Raw genomic sequence first — 20,367 nt, 5'->3', positions numbered from 1 at the left:
AGTTTTGATCAATATTAAAGATATCCTACACAGACAGAAACAAAAAGTTCAGAGAGGATTTGGGCCTTATACAGATGCTGAAAGATGTGTTGTTCCAACTGAATTTGGTCTTAAGCAACCTGAACAAATACAGCTTCTTCTAATATCTAAACTAAATTTCAGAAGCACCCCCACTTCTGTAAGATATGTTGTACCAGTCATCTTTTCTAGAACTCTAATGAATAGGCAGTACAGTGTGTGTTGTGGTTTGGTTGAAGACAGACCTAGAAAACTCAAGCTCATCACGAACAATCTTACAGCAAGCACAGAAGTGAGGTGTTCATTCTTAGATGCATTTAATTGTTGGGGAAAGGATCGATTTTGTAGAAATTTTATTCAAACCGAGGTAAATTTCAAGATTTTAGAATGCCTATTTGAGTTGGCACTGTACAAGTATTGGTGTTGCTCTCACAGATGAGAACAAGAACTGAGCTTAGCAACTTTTACTGGCAGCGTTAATTACAATTCCTAGTTTTTATAGAAACTACTCACATTCTGCAAACCACATAATGCTTTCCTAATCAGCTATATGGACTGATGTGCACATATGTATATGCATGTTTTGTTTGAAGAGTGAATGCTGTAGATGATGTAACTCTAAAATGAGCAGATTAATTAACATGAAGTCTGGGACAACAACCTTCATTAGATCTGCAAGTCTTGAAAGTTATTTCTTGCATCGTTATAGCTTGGGAGATGGGTTCCTCTAAAACTACCTCATTTTGTCACTCAGTGATTCAATTCAAGCATTCTATTTAAATTGTGTGATTTTTAACGTTGTACACCCCAGTCCAATACCAGCATCTCCAAATCAAAATTCAAGGGAAGACAAAATTACAAACTATACCAGAAAACACAAAACAAACTAAAATTGTAATTACAATCACTCAATAACCAGATTTTGTCCCTTAAAATTTCCTGCACCTTGCCACATAACATCCAGATTCAGATTGTGGGTAGAATTAAGAAAATAATATAAGAATAAAAGGCAAAAGTGGCAAAAATTTACACAAATTTACCTTCACTAAAATAAAAGTGAGGCATGACAAATGTATCTAGTATCCTAATGGGTTATGCAGATGTGAAGAGATACAAGTGACATGCTGTATTACCTTGAAGAGACTGCTGTATGTGGGTAGGTAAAACTGCATGTGGAAGCTGCACAGCATGGTGAGGGGTTGTGTGTAAGCCAGCAAAAATACCTAGAGGATGGAGAAAGAGAAACAAAGAGCTGATTGGTGAGAGTGGAAAGCCACAGGTTTGAACATGACAGCATGCAAATCAGTGTTTAGTTATTTCAGTACAACTGTCTGCAACAATTAATACAATCGCCGATTTTTAAGATGGGAAAGGCATTTGCTGGAAAATGCCATTAGTATTGCACAGCGTATCAATGGCTGTTTAAATGCCAAAGGGACAGCTGAGAGACAAAAACAGTGGGAAACTTTAAAAGGACGACCAACCCATCAATCATTAAACAAACCACCCAATGATAATTTAAAACTATTCCTCAATTGTTCTCCACTGCATTTCCACAACAAATGGTTCAACAAGTTTTGGATGTAGGTTTGCTCACTAAGCTGAAAGGTTCATTTCCAGACGTTTCATTACCTTTCTAGGTAACATCTTCAGTGGACCTCAGGCGAAGCAATGCTGAAAATTCCTGCTTTCTATTTAAATGTTTGGGTTTCTTTGGGTTGGTGATGTCATTTCCACACCACAAGAAATGACAACCAAGAAACAGTAGAGTGTGCCCTCAATTGGCACTGAAATGCCAGTCTAAATTGTTGTGGTCAATTCTCTGGAGTGGCACTTGAACCCAGAATCTTCTGACTTGAGGCGAGTGTGCTTCCAAATGAGCCACAGTTAACATTCAATACATTGAGCAATACGTAAATTAATTCAATTTCAGCTTCTTAGCTCCCCACACACAGCAACTTCATGATAAAGCATTTATTTGCCACATCTGATAAGGCAGTTACTTTTTGCTCAGGGTAACACAACTGCACAGATTAACATAATCTTCAAGATTATCACATCTACTCACACAATTACTTTTACTTTTTATTAATTTTCAGAGATCTGTTCCGCCTGAAGAAACCCTGGATCTAAGTTCATGGAATTCCCTTACCAATACTATAAGTAAAAAGACAGGTGACTTTATCTACAGTGGTTACCGCTGGCTAAGGCAGCATTTGCTGCATATCCACCACTGAGGTGGCGTTCAGTGAGCTGCTTTCTTGAACTACTGCAGTCACATGCTGCAGGTTCACCAACAGTGCAGTTAGAAAGTGAGGATATTGACACTGCAACAGTGAGGAATGGTGGGGGGCTCGGAGGAAAACTTGCAGATATCGTTCCACACAAGCATTCCTTTGAGGTAGAAGTCATGGACTAGAAAGGTGCTGTTGAAAATGACTTGACAAATTGCTGAATTGTATCAAGTATACAGTGTGCTCTATTACCTCTACTTGGTAGCGTTGAGGGAATAAATGTTTATAATTTCCAGCAATCACTTGATATTTATTAGAATGTTTGTTCGGCATTCGTCAACACAGTCAGCTAGTCATAAGTGAGGATTTAATGTTTGTAAATGCCAACCAAATGAACAGATATTTACAACAAATGCAAAATAAAACATGAATTTGGAATTCTGAGGTAATGCAAGTAACTATTCTAACTGTAAGTTCTTTTGGAAATATGTAGAAATGGTGTATTCATCAATAATGAAACTACTTGTTGAGAACACTATAGACAACAATGAAATATCTCCTCTGCTTGTAAAAATGTTTTTAAAAAGCCAAGTGCTGGAGCGATGTACTATTATGAAAAGTTACAGGAAAGTTTAAAATTGAAGTCATGAATTTAAACTCATTTATCAGAGGAAACCTTTTACTGTAGCACTAGATTTTAAGCCATGATCCAAGAATCTTTAGATTTTGGAAAACTTCATAAGATATTCCAATGCAACACTCTTTTCAAAGAGAAATGGAGACATTAGATAGGCTAGTTAGCTAAATATCTGTCATTGGGGAAAAAATTAGAGCCTGTTATAAAGATGCAACTGCAGACCATTTAGAAGTGCATAATATAACCCAGCAGAGTCAGCATGGCTTCATGAAGGGGATAGCAGCCTGATAAATAATTCAAACAATGTCATAGGTAGGATAGATAAAGGATAACCAATAGATGTAATACATGTGGATTACCAAAAGGCATTCGATAAGGTATTGCACATGTGGCTACACAAAACCACAGTGTGTTGGAAATAGAAAATGGGAATGGATGGAAATTGGCTAACTGATAGAACACAGAGGGAGACGAGGGAACTAATTTTCAAAATGATAACTTGTAACTAGTGGAACACAAGAGAGATCAATGATGGGGCCACAATTATTTACAGAAGTGATTTAGATGAAGGAAAGTGTTTTTGATACAAAAACAGGTGGCAAGGTAATTGGCAAAGATGACAGTTTACAAGGAATAAAGACAGATTCAGTGAGTGGGCAAAAAAGCTTAGCTGATGGACTATAATGAGAAGTTGTGCATTTTGGTAGGAAGAGAGGAACTGATTATTTAAATGGAGGAAGACTACAGAAAGCTGCTGTTAGTTCTCATGCATGAATCACAAAATGCTAGCACACAAGTTCAACAGATGAGAGGGAAGGCAACTGATGGTGGCTTTCACTCCAAAAGGAATGGAATATAAAAATAAAGAGGTCTTGCTAAAACTATGCAAGATACTGGTTAGACCACACAGAATATTATGAATTTTTAAAAAATTCCATTATGAAAAGATGACACACTGGCATTGGAGACAGCTCAGAAAATGCTTACTAGGTTGATCCTGGGCATAGAGGGATTCTTCTGAAGAGTTTCAGTAGGTCCTCTAATCTGCCAAAAATCTACAAGCACTTACAATTTCCTTTTGATCAATAACAAGTAAGAAGCTCACTCCTTCAATAACAACAAATACTGGGATCAATAGAGTTCAATTTAGCAGCTAAACATACAAGATTCAATGGGGGCTTGACAGGTTAGATACAGAGAGACTTTCCTCTTGTGGGAGAGCCTAGAACCAGAGGGTACAATCTGAAAAGGGTCACCTTTTTGAAGAGGAATTTCTTCCCTCAGAGGGTAGTGAATCTATCGATTCTTTTCTGTAAAGGGGTATACAGGCTTGGTTGTTTAGTATATTCAAGGCCAAGAGAGACAAAGTTTTAATAAGGGGGAACAAGGGATTAGGGAATAAGGAAGGAAAGTGGAGTTGAGGATTATCAGATCAACCATGAGCTCACTAAATGATGGAACAGGCTCAATGGGTCAAATGACCTTCTTCTGCTCCTATGTCTTATGGTCGACTATATTTCTTTATTTAGTCAAGATTTATTTTTCAGATTGTTTTACTACTCCATAACTTTCACTGTATTTAATACTATAACTAAGGACAGTTTATGAATGAATTAGTTTTTTATTCAGTATGATTTAAAACTACAAAATATTCATGTTCAAAGCTATATTGAGACAAAAAATTAAAACGAGCTAAAACCTGTAACTGGCACAATATGCCCATCTGCATTCTTTTCTTTCCCTGTTCCTTTTTGTTTCTTCCTATTTTGCATCTTTCCTTCACCTTCCTGACATTGGGAAGCTGGAGCAGTATGGCAGTGACCGGAGTGGGGACTCCTGGAATTAGTGGCAAGGCGTCAGCTGCAGCGATAGTACAGCAGGGACTCCTAGTTGTGGCAGGCACAGAGTAGAGATCTGGAATCATTTTGGGGACCGAGGCTGATGAAGATGAATTCTATTGAAGTACTGTCTTTTCACTCTTTTGTACCTCAAAATGGCACCGGAATGTGGTGACTGACCACTTTTTATTGTCTCTCTCTCTAGATGTGTGTGACAACAAGTCATTCATTCATAACTATTTGATGCTCATCATCGGTCACTGATAATGATGAAATATTCTATGGCCCTGAAAGGCAGGAGTGTCACACATTTGAAAACAGTGAACTTGTTCCAACAAGCTCTACTTGTATTTTCAGTACAAGACTGAATGCCTTTTTCTAAAAAGTGAAAAAAAAGTCAACTATGAACCAGTTACTGCTATCTGTAAAAATGCATCTAGGATTGAAAGCAATGGCTCCAACTGAACAGTCCATCAGGACAAAGTAGCCTGTGTGATAGTTACCCCATTCGCCAGATTCATTCCTTTTACTATGAGCAGAAGGTGGCAGCAGTGCGTAAAGGGCACTGTAGGAACTCCTTGCTAGTACTTTCAGCCTACCATGTCTAAAACCTTGAAGAACAAGGACAGTAAATATACAGAGCTGAAAATGTGTTGCTGGAACAGCACAGCAGGTCAGGCAGCATCCAGGGAACAGGAGAATCGACGTTTCGGGCATAAGCCCTTCTTCAGGAATCCTGAAGAAGGGCTTATGCCCGAAACGTCGATTCTCCTGTTCCCTGGATGCTGCCTGACCTGCTGCGCTGTTCCAGCAACACATTTTCAGCTCTGATCTCCAGCATCTGCAGACCTCACTTTCTCCTTAAAGACAGTAAATATACAGGAACACCAACATCTGCAAGTTCCCCTCATGCACCATCCTCATACAGAACTATATTGTCACTCCTTCACTGTTGCTGGATCAGAAGTGGAACTTCCTAACAGCACGGTGGGTGGACCTTACGCCATAAATTGCAACAGTTCAATTTGACAGCTCACCGTCATCTTCGCCAAGACAATCACAGGGGTGTGCAAAGTATTTACATCACATGAACAAATATATTCAAGTGCACAATCAAATTGGGGATGCTCAAAAGGCCAGAATTGGAGCAGCGCAATTATTGTAGCGATGTGGGGCTGGATGACAGTAGAGAAATAGAGGAGCAAGGCCATGCAGGGATTTCAAACGAATGATGAGAATTTTAGAATGGGTACGTTACTTAATAGGGTGATGGGTGTACAGGACTTGCTATGAGATACAAGCAGTAGTGTTTCAGATGACCTCCATTTACAGAGGGTTAATTGTTTGAGGCTGGCTATAGAAGGGGGTTTGCACAGTCAAGTCTAGAGGTAACAAAAACCTGGAAGGGTTTCAGGTGAGCTGAGGTATTGGAGTTGGGCAATGTTACAAACGTGAAAATAAGAGGTCTTAATTGTGTGGTCAGGTGATCATCTTAGGGTCAAACATGATGTCACAGCTGACAGTATGCTTCAGCTTCAGACTGTTATCAAGGAGAGGGATGGATGAAGTCAATGGCTTGGGAACAGAATTAGGTTAGGGTCTGGAGACAATAGTCATGTGGCCCTTTACTTAGGGGCAAGTAGTACCCCATCACAGCTGGCTCATTTAATGCTAGTCTGTCAATGTAGAAAATAAACTGGTGGTTTAAGCCCATAAAGCAAGCTGAGGTATCTTCAGCAGAAGATATTAAAACAACAAATAATTGTACCTAAACAGACTTTGTCAATGATTTGAGTATGTTAATACCGACAGTCTCTTTGGGGAAAAGTGGCTAGGGGTTACTGAAGGACAGGAATCAACAATGGCACATCATTAATGCAGCTGAAAATGTGTTGCTGGAAAAGCGCAGCAGGTCAGGCAGCATCCAAGGAGCAGGAGAATTGACGTTTCGGGCATTAGCCCTTCTTCAGGAATCTGATCTCTAGCATCTGCGGTCCTCACATTCCCCACATCATTAATGCACACTTGATTTTAGCATAGGTCTAGTTCAAATAAGTCACTTTTTTCAAGTGAAATAATTAACACTTACCTTCAACAGACTCATTCTCTAAACAAGAAATATGAACAAATTTTAAACAGAATAATTATTTCTCAACTTGTGCAATGCTGAAGGAAATAATACTTCTACACTTATTCTTATCAACGATCTTGAATAATTGAGATCAATGTGATCTCTAACAACTAGGATGACTCTTGATTCACTCTCCAAAAACTCCAGAATTTACAACTTACTATGTGCAAGGCCATGGTGGAATGTGCCCGGAGCAGGTCCTGTGACTATTGCATCTGTTGATACAGCAGATTTTGGTGTCGAGTCTGAGCCTAAAGTTAAAACCGTAGGAAAAGTAAAGTGCATAGGAACAATGCCTGGCATCATCCCAAGTGAAGCTTGGCTCAGGGTTGCTGAAGTTATTTTCTGGTTTGCTGTATTAAAGGAAGGTGATAGAAGACTCAAAGACGGAGAGCTGGCAAGCAAGGCTCCTCCTGTGGTAGCCTGTAGAGACTAAAGACAGAAAATATCAACGTAAATGACAATTTTAAGTCAGTACTTAAAATTTTAATTGGCACATAACCTGGATCACATACCACTATTTTGCTAGTTTGAAAGTAGTGTGATAGCACCATTGCTGGTTGACTCGTTTATATTTTAAGTAATTAAGTAAATGTATTTCTTGTTAGTATTGAAGACCTTTCAGCAGCGGTTATTAGGTTTATAAAGCAAAGGGCCACATTAACGATCAATTAGATGGAGAGATAGTGCTGTCATAAGGTCACTAAACTGTTCATCTATAAATAAAAACAGAAATTGCTGGAAAAGTTCAGCAAGTTTGGCAGCATCTGTGGAGAGAAACCCTCTCACTCTCTCCCACACTTGCAGTGGAATTCTACACAAGGGTGCACCCAAAGCCCCCCTTCCTCAGATAATCGCTCCAATATTATCCTGTATAGGGCAAAGATGGTACTTGTCAACAAGTTGTGTGCGAGACTGGGTGTGCGCTTGTGGGGCTGCGTGTGCGTGTGCTATCCCCTGAGCAGACAAGTGTGTGTCTGCTCAGAAACAAACCCCGAGACAGAGAGGGAGGAGCATGGCAGGCAGAGCAAGGAAAATGGAAACTCCGAGCCCCAGAGGAGGGGTATTGAATCAATTAACTGAATAATCAATTATCCGAACGAAATATTGCCGCCCGTCTCGTTCAGATAATCACAGTTCCTCTGTATTCGCAATCTATCAAATGTTTACTGACTTGCTTAACTTATCTTGGTTTTGTCTGCAGACTGTTGTTTTCTCACCTACTTTTGCATCACCTGCAAACTTGGCAATAGTACGTTCACTTCCCTTACCCAAACCATTTTAATATATATTGTACATAATTGTGACCCCAGCACTGATCCTCGTAGGAATCTTAATGAGGTGATGAGGACAAGGGAGGGAGGGAACTCCAGATCCTGGGGCTTAGGCAATTGAAAAGCACAGCCCACAAATTGTGGAGCATTAATAACTATAAATACATGAGATCAGAATTACAGAAACGTAATAATATGGAAGGTTGTAGGGTTGGAGGAGATTATAGAAAAAGCTAAGAATATGTAAGCTACAGAGGAAACTGAAAACTAGGTGTCAAAATCAGTCAGCAATCACGATCAAGACTTGCTGACAGTTGAGAGATGGGCAAAATGACCTCAAGTTTATAGAAGATAGAAAGGGGGCAGTAGTCAGGAGATCCCTCCAATATGTACAAAGATAGTTGCAGATTTTAGCAGAAGAGCTGAGGCTGAGGTAATGTTATGGAGGTTTGAAGAGGTGATCCTAATAATTATATGAATCGAAGGCTGAATTTTGTCTCAGGATTAAATATGATACCAATGTTGTGAAAAAATAATTGTCTTAATCTCGGACTGTTTCATGAGCGAAGGATGGAATTGGTAGCTGCGAAAGACAGATTGGGGCAGGGATTGAAGACAATGGGTTCAGTCTTCACAATAATAGTTTTACCTATATTTGATGCATTTTTGTCAAAACAAATGGGAAGGTGACCTACTATCTAAATGGGGAGAGATTTCAGGGTGCTCCAGTGCAGAGGGATCTGAGTGCCTTTGTTCATGAGTCACAGAAAACTAGCATGCAGGTACAGCAGATAATAAATAAAGTGAATGGAATGTTGGCTTTTATAACTAAAGGAATAGAATATAAAGGTAAGGAATTGTTGGAACTAAACAAGGCATTGGTGAGACCATACCTGGAGTACTGCGCACAATTCTGGTCCCCTCATTTGAGGAAAGATGTAGTGGCACTGGAAGCAGTTCAGCAGAGATTCGCTAGATGGATCCCAGAGATGAAGGGTTTGTCGTATGCAGAAAGATTGAACAGTTTAGGCTGATACTCTCTATAATTTAGAATAATGAGAGGAGATCAAATTGAGGTGCTCAAGGTGATAAAAGGTGTGGATAAAATAAACATGGAGCAGATGCTTCCTCTTGTGGGGCATTCTAGGACAAGAGGTAGCAAAAGTTAAGAGTTGAGCAGAAACGATTTCTCCCAAAGGGCTGAGAGAATCTGTGGAATACACTACCCCAAAGTGTGATGATTGCTGAGGCAGAGAGTACATTTAAGGAGTTAAGACAGATTTTTAATTGGTAATGGATGGAAGGATTATGGGGAGAAAGTAGGAAAATGGGGATGAGGAGCATATCAGCCATGATCAAAACGGTGGAGCAGACTCAATGGGCCTAATTCTGCTTCTAAATCTTATGTATTTAACAGAGTTACTGGTTCCAGAGGAGAGAAGTTTTTAGTCAGGAAGCTTGGGGAACCTTAATTATCAGAAGCAGGATTTCTAGAACAAACCCAACATCGAGATCACAGTAGTCATTTATCCATACATTGTTCAGGGAATACTCATTTGAAGTGTTTTGAGCAGCATTTGTAAAACACCACAAAACTTGGAGGATATTCTCTACCACAGTACCTGTCACTTTTGCACTTGTCTCAAGTCAAAAATTATCTGGTGCAACAGATTACAGAATATATATAGAATTAACATTAATTTTTCATTGGGAAATGCAAGAACAACCAGAAAAAACAGATTGCCTTTCCCTTTGAACCACTGCAGCCAACCACATTTTATGTATTTTTAAGGTTAGTTATGTTCAACAACATTTTACGCCTCAGCTAATTTATTACTCACACGGGATATAAATCCTAAACATGCACATGGGCCTCAGCCACATAGATCAACAAACATTTGCACAGCATTGAATAAATTCCACAGTTTCTATCTGTTGAAGGTAAAACCGTCAATGAGTGTGGTGCTGGAAAAGCATAGCAGGTCAGGCAGCACCCAAGGAACAGGAGAATCAAATTTTCGGGCATAAGCCCTTCATCGGGAACGAGGCTTGTGGGCCTGGGGGCTGAGGAAGGTAGCTGAGATTGCGATAGGTCGGAGAGGAAGGTAGAACGGATAGATGGGAAAGACTATGGACAAGTCAGGAAGGCTGAGCAGAGTTGGAGGCTTGAGACTGGGATAATGTGGGGGGAGGAGGAAATGAGAAAACTGTTGAAATCCACATTTATCCAGTGTGATTGCAGGGTCCCAAGATGGAATATGAGGTGTTCCTCCTTCAGGCACCAGTTGCTAAAGGTTTGGTGATGGAGGCAGCATGTCCTTGACTGAGGGGAGGGGGAGTTGAAGTATTCACCCATGGGGTAGCATAATTTTATTATGTGCAGGTGTTCTACAGATGTTCCTTGGGACCCTGGAATCACACGGAGATCAATGTGGATTTCAACAGTTTCCTCATTTCCCCTCCCCCCCCCCCTCCCCACAGTATCCCAGTCTCAAGCTCCCAACTCAGCACCACTCTCCTGACCTGTCCATCACCTTTCCCATCTATCTGCTCCACCCTCCTCTCCAACCTTCTCTCTTAGCTACATCTACCTATCGCAATCTCAGCTTCCCCCCCAAGCCCCACCCCGCTCCCATTTATCTCTCAGGCCCTTGGCTCACAAGTCCCATTCCTGATGACAGGCTTATGCCCGAAATATCGACTCCCCTGCTTCTTGGGTGGTGCCTGACCTGCCGTGCTTTTCCAGCACCACACTCACGACTCTAATCTCCAGCATCAGCAGTCCTCACTTTCTCCTGAAACCATCACTGGTGTGGCAATTAAAATTGAAAATGTGCAAAAGCCCAGAGTAAGAGCAATGCAGATCGATAAAGATAGGGAGGAGTGACCTCACAAAGCGATTTTAAAACAAAGATGAGAATCTCGAAGATGAATAGAAACATTAATACCAAATTCAGTGTGATCTATGTGTTATACCTTTGAGAACTAAGTAATGTGATGCAAAATAGTTTTTTTTTCCCAAATCAGCATTATGATTAAATGACTGGAAAAACTATTGCAATGACATTAAATGGCAAAAAAACAGACAAAACATTAACAAGTGCAAGCACCAAACTTCTGCAGATCCACAGGTTAATTTCATTCAAATGAATATGGTATTACAGGAAACTTGGTGGATCTTATAGGTTAAAAGAATGAACTTGAATTCAAGAAGCATATCAGCAAGTTAGAACATACAAGATTAAAACAACAAATTAGTGCCCACTCTTTGGTTTCCCAAAATACATAAAGATTTCACAGAAATAAAATAAATACCTTTGTGGTCAGATTTTGTAATATTCTAATGCACAAAATAACCAATTGTGAACAAGAAACAGAGCTTAATGAGAAAAAGAAGCTCTGTTGGTGGCATGAAATAACTTAGAAAACCAGCAAACAGTCTTCAAACAGCAACAATACAATTAAAATTCAATCAATACATTAACTTATAGCCTTTAAACATCTTTTCAGTAGTTATTAAAATTATGCATATTTTAAAACTAAATCTGTACATTTCTGTTTACACTCACCAGCATTCCTCCTGTAGCTGTGGAACTATTAACAGAAGATTTAAGAGAAGAAGTTAGCAGTTTAGCAACACCCTGTGTCCCACTACTGGAATCTCCATTACTGCCACCCGGAGGGGCAACCAGAGTCAGTTTCTGAGAAATGGAAGGCTTCTTTACATTTATATTCGGCGAATGCCGATTTAATGTTTGTCCTGGAGAAGGAGACTGTCTATTTAATTGAGTACTACTGGACACAGAGGTTTGAACATTTGAGATGTTTTGAATTGGGTTACTGGAAGGAGTAGAATGTTTACTTGTTGTGACAACAGTCATTGGAGACTTGAAGGTCTGATTTGCAGAGCTCTGAGAGTTGATATGCTTTGCTGTACAACTGACTGAAGTGACAGGTGTTCTTTGAGGACTAGGAGAAGTCTGTATAATACTTGCTAAAGAGGAGGAAACAGAATGGAAGGTCTGAGTCTTTGAGGTTTTTAGATGCTGAATTAATGGCCGTTGCTGCAATTGACTACTAGCTTTAGTCTGCGAACTGCTCTGCAGTTTACTTATGCTAAACGATGGTGATGATATGAAGCCTTTCTGGTGGGAGGTGGTCTGATGGTACTGTTTTGTAGCCTGCGTTGACACTTGGTTTTGACCTTGGGACTGCGATGTACATTGCATACCAAGGTGCTTCGGCTTGTTTTGGAGAGTCTCTGTGAAACCTTTGCTGTTTGCAGAAGAATGATTTTTAAAGGCAGTGATAAGACTAGTGGTGTTTTCTGAAGTCCTTTCCTGAGACAATTGTCCCAAAGCTAGTGCCTGTTCCGCCAGGAGATTGAGAGGTGAATGCGACTGAGCAGCAGCTGACGGAGCAGAAGACAGAGTTGGAACTTTTTGTACATGCTTTTCTTCTGATGACGCTGCCACCATTATTTTGTCACTCAATGAATTTGATACTAAAGAACTGAAGTTCTTGTTGCCTCCAGCAGCATCATTGAGAGCAGCTAAAGCAACAGACACATCTTCCAGAGAAGGCTGGTTGTTGGGTAGATCCTCATCAAGTGAATCGTCTAAACTGAAAGACTGAGGCGTTGTCGTATTACTGGAGCTCTGACCAGCAGTGGAGGAAACAGGCACATTTAATGGGGTGACAGGTGGAGTGCATGATCCCTGTATCAGGGATGCAGCATTACTGCAATGAATTGGAATACTTGTCTGTTGTAATTTACGTTCAGTCTTGTGCATTTGATCCTGTAAAAGAAGGAAATTAATACGTTGAACTCCTTGAAAGTCAGATTTATGCTGCAATCCTCATTCTATAATATCTCTTGACAAAACATTTTTTCTTTTCACTGCTACCTTTAAGCTGTATTGATTGGCAATATGGAGCTGATAACATTTCATTTGCTACACAGATCAGACATTTCACTGTGATTATTCCAAGTTTGGTTTGGATTGTGTGCATGGTAGAGTAATAACTAACATCTTGTATCTGGGCAAAACTGCTCTAAAAATTAGTTGAAATTACAGAACAATTTACATTTTTTTAATAACTATAACAATCTCCTTTATAATGTCACATCAATAGGATAAAGTAATAACCATCAGTATAAAAGGGTACTTTGTACTTCCATTTCCCCAGCTGAACTGTTCAGGGCACTAAAAGTGGAATCAAAAATTATGGTTCCACTATAATTCTTATAACATTTCTTGACAATTATTATTTAGAGTTGCTCCACCCGAGAATGCCGCTAGGAAAGGGCACTATTATTGAGACTAAAATCATGTTAATCCCACAAATTGACTACCAATTCTGGTTTCGCTGCAACCACTCAGCTGCACTCTCCTATTTATGACTTCCTCTTATTAAACTGGCACTTTTTAATCAGGCTTTTGGATGTATGGCAATGGTTAATGTTCGCTTTGAAAGTGCCTTAATGCTCTGTGCATTGAGTTCACAAAGCAAAGCCCCTACATGAAAAAATGTCAAAATGGATGCACCAAAAGGTGAATTCCACCTTTATGTTGTTGACTGAAGTTACAGAATCCCATAACTGCACTTATTTAATACTTCTGAAGTACTTTCTAAATTATCACATACATTGAGATTTTGTGTGTTTACCAAAGCAAGTATAAGAATGCTCAGAATACCATTTCCATATATGGGGCTACAATGAAGTTCTACAAGCTCAGATACAAAATGGAACAGGTTCACTTTTAAATGATTTAGCTATTTTGTTTATTGGTGTGAAATACAGTAAATTAAATTCAACACATTTAAACTGTTCAAGTTTAGCCAACCATTAATCTAAGCACCATCATTGCAAAACAAAATTCCAGCATTTGGGGTTTAAAAAGTCAACTGTGAGGATTTTTGATATTTTTCAAATGTGCATCTCATGCCAACAACAATGCTGTGCACTTACCTTAACTTTAGTCTTTGGGGCAGCAATGACTTTCTTCTTCGTTCTAAATTAAAGTGCAACCAGTTTTAGTTTGTTATCGATATACAGTTATCTAGCACTTCAGAAATGCAATTCCAAATGCAACTACCAACTTCACACAGAACAATACTATGTTACAGATAATTATTAAAAAACTGTTCAGTACTGCAATGATGCTAAATGGATGGGACAGTGAGGGAGGGAGAAAAGTTAGATCATCATAAGAAAAGGAAATGGGTGAAGTATAATTTGGCCCCCCCAGCCTGCTTCATTCATTCAAGATGATCATGGAGGATCTTTCACCTGGGTTCCACTTTTACACCTATTCCCCTATCCCTCAACTCCATTAAAGACCAGATACCTATTGCTGCCTCAAACACACTTAATGATTGTATAATGCACATTTGTGGATGCTCAAAGTTCGAAGAATTCACCGTCCAGTGAAAAATTTCATCCCATCTCAATGGTAGGTGATCAACCCCTTATGTTGAACCTGTGCCCAAATGCTCCAAATTCCCCAGCCAATGGAAACAAACTCTCAGCGGCTTGCATATCAAAACCATTCAGAATCTTGTGTGTGCTTCAATTATATAACCAATTATTCGTCTAAACTAGGCCCAATTTATTTGGTGTTGCATTAACAGAACAACCCTCTCATCCCAGGAACCAATCCATAGGGAATCTTTGCCAAATTGCCTCCAAAGCATTGAAGAGAAATCTAGGAAGGAGAATTGTACAACAGGTTTGAGGTCAAGAATAATGGAAAAATGCCCAGGATAGTGGTTTCACAAAAGAGAGAAGGAAGAGGGCAAGAGAGAAAATTGAAATACCAGAATGACAGCCAAAAAGGTTAGAGTTCTTTACCCCAAGTTATTTATGGTTCCCTGTGCTGCACCAAGCAACGTTAGGAGATGATCAGACATGTCAAATGGGTGAACATGGACATTTTCCACAATAATGAGTCATTGCAATATTTAGCTCAGAGTGGTTTTGGTTTTCACGGTATGCGGTAATTCAGTGAAATCAGGCAGGTTCAATAAAGAACAAGTAAGACAGTCCAATAAATTACCACACAGACATTTAACTAATGCCATAAATTTTAATTTTCTGCATGTTTTAACTAAATACAAGAATGAGGTTTTACTGCCAGGGTTAGTTAATACATTATCAAAGTAGCTTGCATTGGGAAAAACCAAAGCACAGTAAATGCGCAGAACAGTGAAGATGCAAATACTCACGGTATTGAGGTGACATGAGCATGTACCTTCCTGCTCTCTTTGAATAGTGTTCTGTTGAGGAAAAATAAATCTAAAAGTATGTTCTTTTCTTCCTTACTTTCATACCATACAAACTGCAAAACTCTTTTTTCAACAACTTGCCACAATTTAGTATGAAATCCCAGTGATGCTACAACCGTCAGAAATTGCTTAAAGTATTTTCCAGGTGAAAGTATGCACACTGAAGATGTTGGTAAGCATCAATGGATAAGAAGGCAAAAGAAAGGGAGATGCAGCTAAATTATTATTAATTCCATGGCATTATAACATCACCAGCATAACTTTTAGCCTCAGATTTACCTGCAATCTCATTTTATGAAATATGTTGCATTGTCGTACTTATGCATCACAATTGATTTGCAAGTCATTTCTGAGCTAAAATCTTACCTCCTTATGGATATTAGGCAAACCTAATGCCACAGAGTAAGCTAGAGACTGTAGAACAGCACAGATGGTGCAATCATGTTTAAATACTGCTCATTAATAAAGTACCGCAGATGCTGGAAATCAACCTGAAGACATTAACTTTGATCCTTCAGATGTATTCTGACCGGTTGAGTGTTTCCAGAACATTTTGCTCAGAATGAAACATTTATCTGCAGTGCACTTCTTCTTCGCAGTGAACACACTAATATCAGGGAGACATACTTAATGGAGCTAATATTTCTTATATTTCGAATCATTAAAGCTTTAACACAGTTTTCCTTTTAGGTTTGTGTATAGTTTTAGTAGACAAATTTGAGTAGTAGTAATGTAGGCACCTTAGGATATTGTACATGTAACCATCTCAACCCTTCCCATTACACAGTCAAAAATGTTAAACAGAGACCCTGGAGCAAGGACTTAATTTCCTTATACCGCAGTGATGTTGATCCTCCTGAGGGCATGTGTGCGAACCAAGTTACACACCACAGTGCAGATGAAATCTAGCACCGCTGTACCCAAGATCTGGTTGCGATTCTATATAAAAAAATTATGGAGCACAGCAAAGCTATGGTTTGAGACTCTGACATCTCTCTTACTATGCTCTTTTCCAGGAGCCTTAGAATGAAACAGCATAAAAAGATGTCCATTTGGAGCATAGTGCCAATGCCAATTTTTAATGCATGCTACTCAGTTAATTATATTGTTTCCCCCTTTTTCCAACATTCATGTAAACATTTCCATTTGGGCTTTCTCTTAATTGCAATGTTACAATTACACACAGTACATTTCACTCTCTTTCAGCTGCTATGGTGACCCTATGTTACTATCTTCCCCAAACTGGTGCCATTGTTCACACATCATTAACAATTCAACCTTCACGATCTCTCATCAGCCCAGAACACATCTTAACTTTGAAAGCAAATTGGAACATAAAAAAAGCACCAGAAACTGACAGGAGTACAGAAACCATTTATTTGTGGCCTCATGGGATAATCTACCATGGATGAGTTGCAAGTCAGAAACATTACCCTAGTTGAGGCTATTGGTGCCTTGCTATCTTGACATCTTTTTGCTACAGTTTCTCCCAATTTGTACATATACTGACAAAGCTACTCCACTTTAAGCTGACGTTCATCTCTCTGTTAGCCTTGCTATAAATTGTCAACCACTGCTTATCTCTTTACTTTCTAGGTCCTGTTCAAGAAAAGGACTGTCTTGAATCAGAGGAAGAGCAGGACAGTCTTTGAGCAGACACAGTTGTCCTACCTTACCTCTGCAGGCTCCAGCTTACAGGGAAGGTACAACCCCTCTTACGAATGCTTATTCACTATTCCTTACAGGATGTACATTTAACAGCTCTTTATGTAGTGTCACCTAATTTCACTTGAAATGTATTGTTTACCGTCCTTTGCCTTTATTGTACCTTGCTTGCATCCATCCCTTTGGCCAAAGTGGTTTGACTTCAGATTCAAGAAAAGCCTTTAGGTAGTCCTCTGCAGATTGGGACTTGTTTCTCTCCTGCTCACAGCAAGCCATCTTAGTCCTCACCACACTGCACAGCAGCTCTCTGTAGCACAACATAAGAAACAAGTGTAAAGAGATAGTGACACAATATGTTGCTATTCAAAAAGGGCCAAGAGAAAATCTATCACGTTCTATTTTCTCAGGATTTGTGATCCAAGTGAAAATGAAATGCAAATTTCTGATCCATGCATAGAAATGCCCCATTTATTTGAGGCTGAAGACACTGCACAAGCAACACAGCTAACTTGGTGCTAAATTTCATTCAAAGGCATATTTACATGCTTGAAAAATCTAACTAAATTACATGAACACTTTTCATTCTTCTTGCTTGCATAAAATCTGAGTGTCCACAAGAAAGGAAGTTGCTCGAAATATTTACAACATGGTGATTTATTCAGATACAGATGGCTCAAAAAGAGTCCGTAAAAGAGTACTTAAAAAATGCAGGCGTGAGGGGGCAACTTAAAAAGAAAATTAGAAAAGCGAAGAATGCATGAGAAAGCAATGGTAGGGAGAATTAAGGAAAACCAATTATATGAAGAAAATGAAAATAATTAGGAAAAGATCAGGACCCATGTGAGACATGGACAAAATGTGCATGGACCTGAAAGATTGAGACAGTCCCCAGCACCTGTGAGAGTCTTCATAATGGAAAGGGATGTCACAGGCATAGGCAATAAGAGCTCTCTGAAGTATTAGACAAAATTAATAGAGCAAGGAAGTACTAACTGGTTTAGCAGCCTTAAAAGTGAATAAATTTAAAGGCTCAGCTAAGAAGCATCCCAAACTGTAGAGGGGGGGGGGGGGGGGGGGGGCGAGCAAAGAAGGTGATACATTAGGGGTGATGGTAGTAATTTTCAAATCTCCTCAGGTCACAGCTGAGTGCCAGAAGACTGAAGGACTGCTAACCTTGAAAGGAGAGGAGACAGACCAGAAAAATACAGGCCAATCAGTGTAACCTCAATGTAGGGGAACTTATTGGAAAGAACATGGAGGGACAGAACAAATCTGTACTTGAAGAGATATGGATTAAACAGAGACAGTCGACATGGATTTGTCATGGAAAGGTACGATTAGACAAATTCAGTTGAATTTTTTTTTAAAAAGAAGGTGGCAACCAGGAGTGTTGATAAGGGCTTTTTAAAAAGAATTCACTCATGGGACAAGTTGCCTTTAAAAGGTGGTAGTGATTTGCCTGCCTGAATCACTGCAGTCCACATGCTGTAGGTCGACACACAAGGTCTTTAGGGGAGGAATTCCAGGATTTTGACCCAGCAACACTGATGGAATGGTGATAAGTTTCCAAGTTATGATGGCAAGTGGCTTGGCCGCAGGGGGGGGGGGGGGGGGGGGGGGGGGGAGAGAGGAATTTGCTTCCCTTGCCCTTCTGGATGTAAGTGGGTGTGAGTTTGGAACGTATTGTCTATGGAGCCTTAGTCTACAAGATGCACTGGGGAAATTCACCAAGTGTTAGTGGTGGAGGTTTGTGGATGCGTGCCAATTAAGCAGGCTGCTTTGTTCTGGATAGCATCAAGCTTCTGGTGTGTTGTTGGCACTGCACCCATCCAGGGAAATGGGGAGTATTCCATCATATTCCTGATTTGTGCCTTGTAGGTGGGTAGACAGGCTTTGAAGAGTCAGGAGGTGAGATACTTGCTGCAGTATTCCTAACTTCTGACCTGCTGTTGTAGCCACTGTATTTGTATGGTGACTTCAGTTAAGTTTCTAGTCAATGGTCATCTCCAAGTTGTTTAGTAGTGTATTCAGAGACTTCCAGGCTCCCACCCTCCCTTGGATCAAAAAAGAAGTTTGCTTCTATTCTTGGCCTTTTAACTCGTAGCTTAAATCTATGCCCTGTGGTTATTGACCCCTCTGTTCATCCTATATATCCCCCTCAATGTTACTCATCTCCATCAGATCCTCTGTTAACTTTTGCAGCTCCAAGGAAAACAATTCCAAACAATCAGTCTTTCCTCACTGCTCAGATTCTCCAGCCCAGGCAGCATCCTGATTAATCCTGTTTGCACTTTCACAATAGCAGTTGTAAACTTCCTATAATGTGAGGGCGAAAACTACATGCAGTACTCCGCTGTGTCGCCTAACCAGCATTATATGCAGCTCCATCATAACCTCCCTTGTTCTTGTATTTTATGCTGTGCCGAGGTGACCAGTCTATTGGCATTCTCCTGCAGTTTGCAGTAGTCCTCCTCTCAATTTATTACCCTATCAATCTTTATCCATGAACCTCTTGATTAATCCTTGTACATTTAAATTTGGATGATTAATGTGCACCACAAGCAGCAAGATCGCTCATACTTATACCCCTGGGGAAGCCCACTGGAAACAGACTTTGTCATAGAAACATCCCTGTACCATCACCCTCCGATTCCTGCTTATGTCAACCTTAGACCTGACGTGTCACTTTGTCTTTGATCCTGAGTTTTTTTTAAACCCTGTCATGAGAGACCTTATCAAATCATGCTAAAGTTCATGAATACTACATAAAATGCATTAATGTAGTCATACATGGAATATAGATTGTTGGTGTTGGAAGTCGGTCATCTCAGCTCCATGACATCGCTGCAGAATCCCTCAGGGTAGTGTCCTCAATCCAGCAATGCTCAGCTGCTTCATCAATGACATTCCTCCATTGTAAAGTCAGAAATGGGAATGTTCATCGATGATTACACAAATGTTCAGCACCATTTGTGATTCCTCAAACTGAAGCAGTTTGTGTTCAAGTGCAGCAAGATCTGAACAAAATTAACAAGTAACACGTGTCTCTCCAATGACCAATTCCAGTAAGAGACAATGCCTCTTGACATTCAGTGTCTCTTTCTAGACAAAAATTTCTAAAATAACAAACTGCTGTTGATTCGCAAATTATCCACCACATTAGTAAAATTCTGGGCTTCCTCAACAAATCCAACATTGCATTCACCTTGCTTGTTCCATTTCTTACTGATGTTACATGTGATACTTTCACACTTCGGTGCATCGTTTGTCATTGCCATCT

General features: G+C 39.8%; 1 protein-coding gene across 3 annotated transcripts in view; it reads right to left on the bottom strand.

The window, feature by feature from the left end:
• Nucleotides 1-20,367, bottom strand: part of LOC122560857 (ubinuclein-1-like) — a 77,626-nt gene that overhangs the window by 2,055 nt on the left and 55,204 nt on the right. For all 3 annotated transcript variants that reach the window (XM_043712029.2, XM_043712030.2, XM_043712028.2), the window contains 6 exons: nucleotides 17,251-17,394; nucleotides 15,363-15,413; nucleotides 14,107-14,149; nucleotides 11,702-12,931; nucleotides 7,020-7,290; nucleotides 1,152-1,241 (listed from right to left, as the gene is read on the bottom strand). In XM_043712029.2, coding sequence (XP_043567964.2) covers nucleotides 1,152-1,241; nucleotides 7,020-7,290; nucleotides 11,702-12,931; nucleotides 14,107-14,149; nucleotides 15,363-15,413; nucleotides 17,251-17,394 — 1,829 coding nt within the window. The remainder of the gene's footprint in view (nucleotides 1-1,151; nucleotides 1,242-7,019; nucleotides 7,291-11,701; nucleotides 12,932-14,106; nucleotides 14,150-15,362; nucleotides 15,414-17,250; nucleotides 17,395-20,367) is intronic.

This window comes from Chiloscyllium plagiosum, unplaced genomic scaffold (assembly GCF_037043375.1).
Source record: "Chiloscyllium plagiosum isolate Xiang-an unplaced genomic scaffold, Cpla_swu_hap1 HiC_scaffold_20, whole genome shotgun sequence".
In the NCBI taxonomy this organism is placed as follows: Eukaryota; Metazoa; Chordata; class Chondrichthyes; order Orectolobiformes; family Hemiscylliidae; genus Chiloscyllium; species Chiloscyllium plagiosum.
This window is presented reverse-complemented; position numbering and strand designations above follow the sequence as displayed.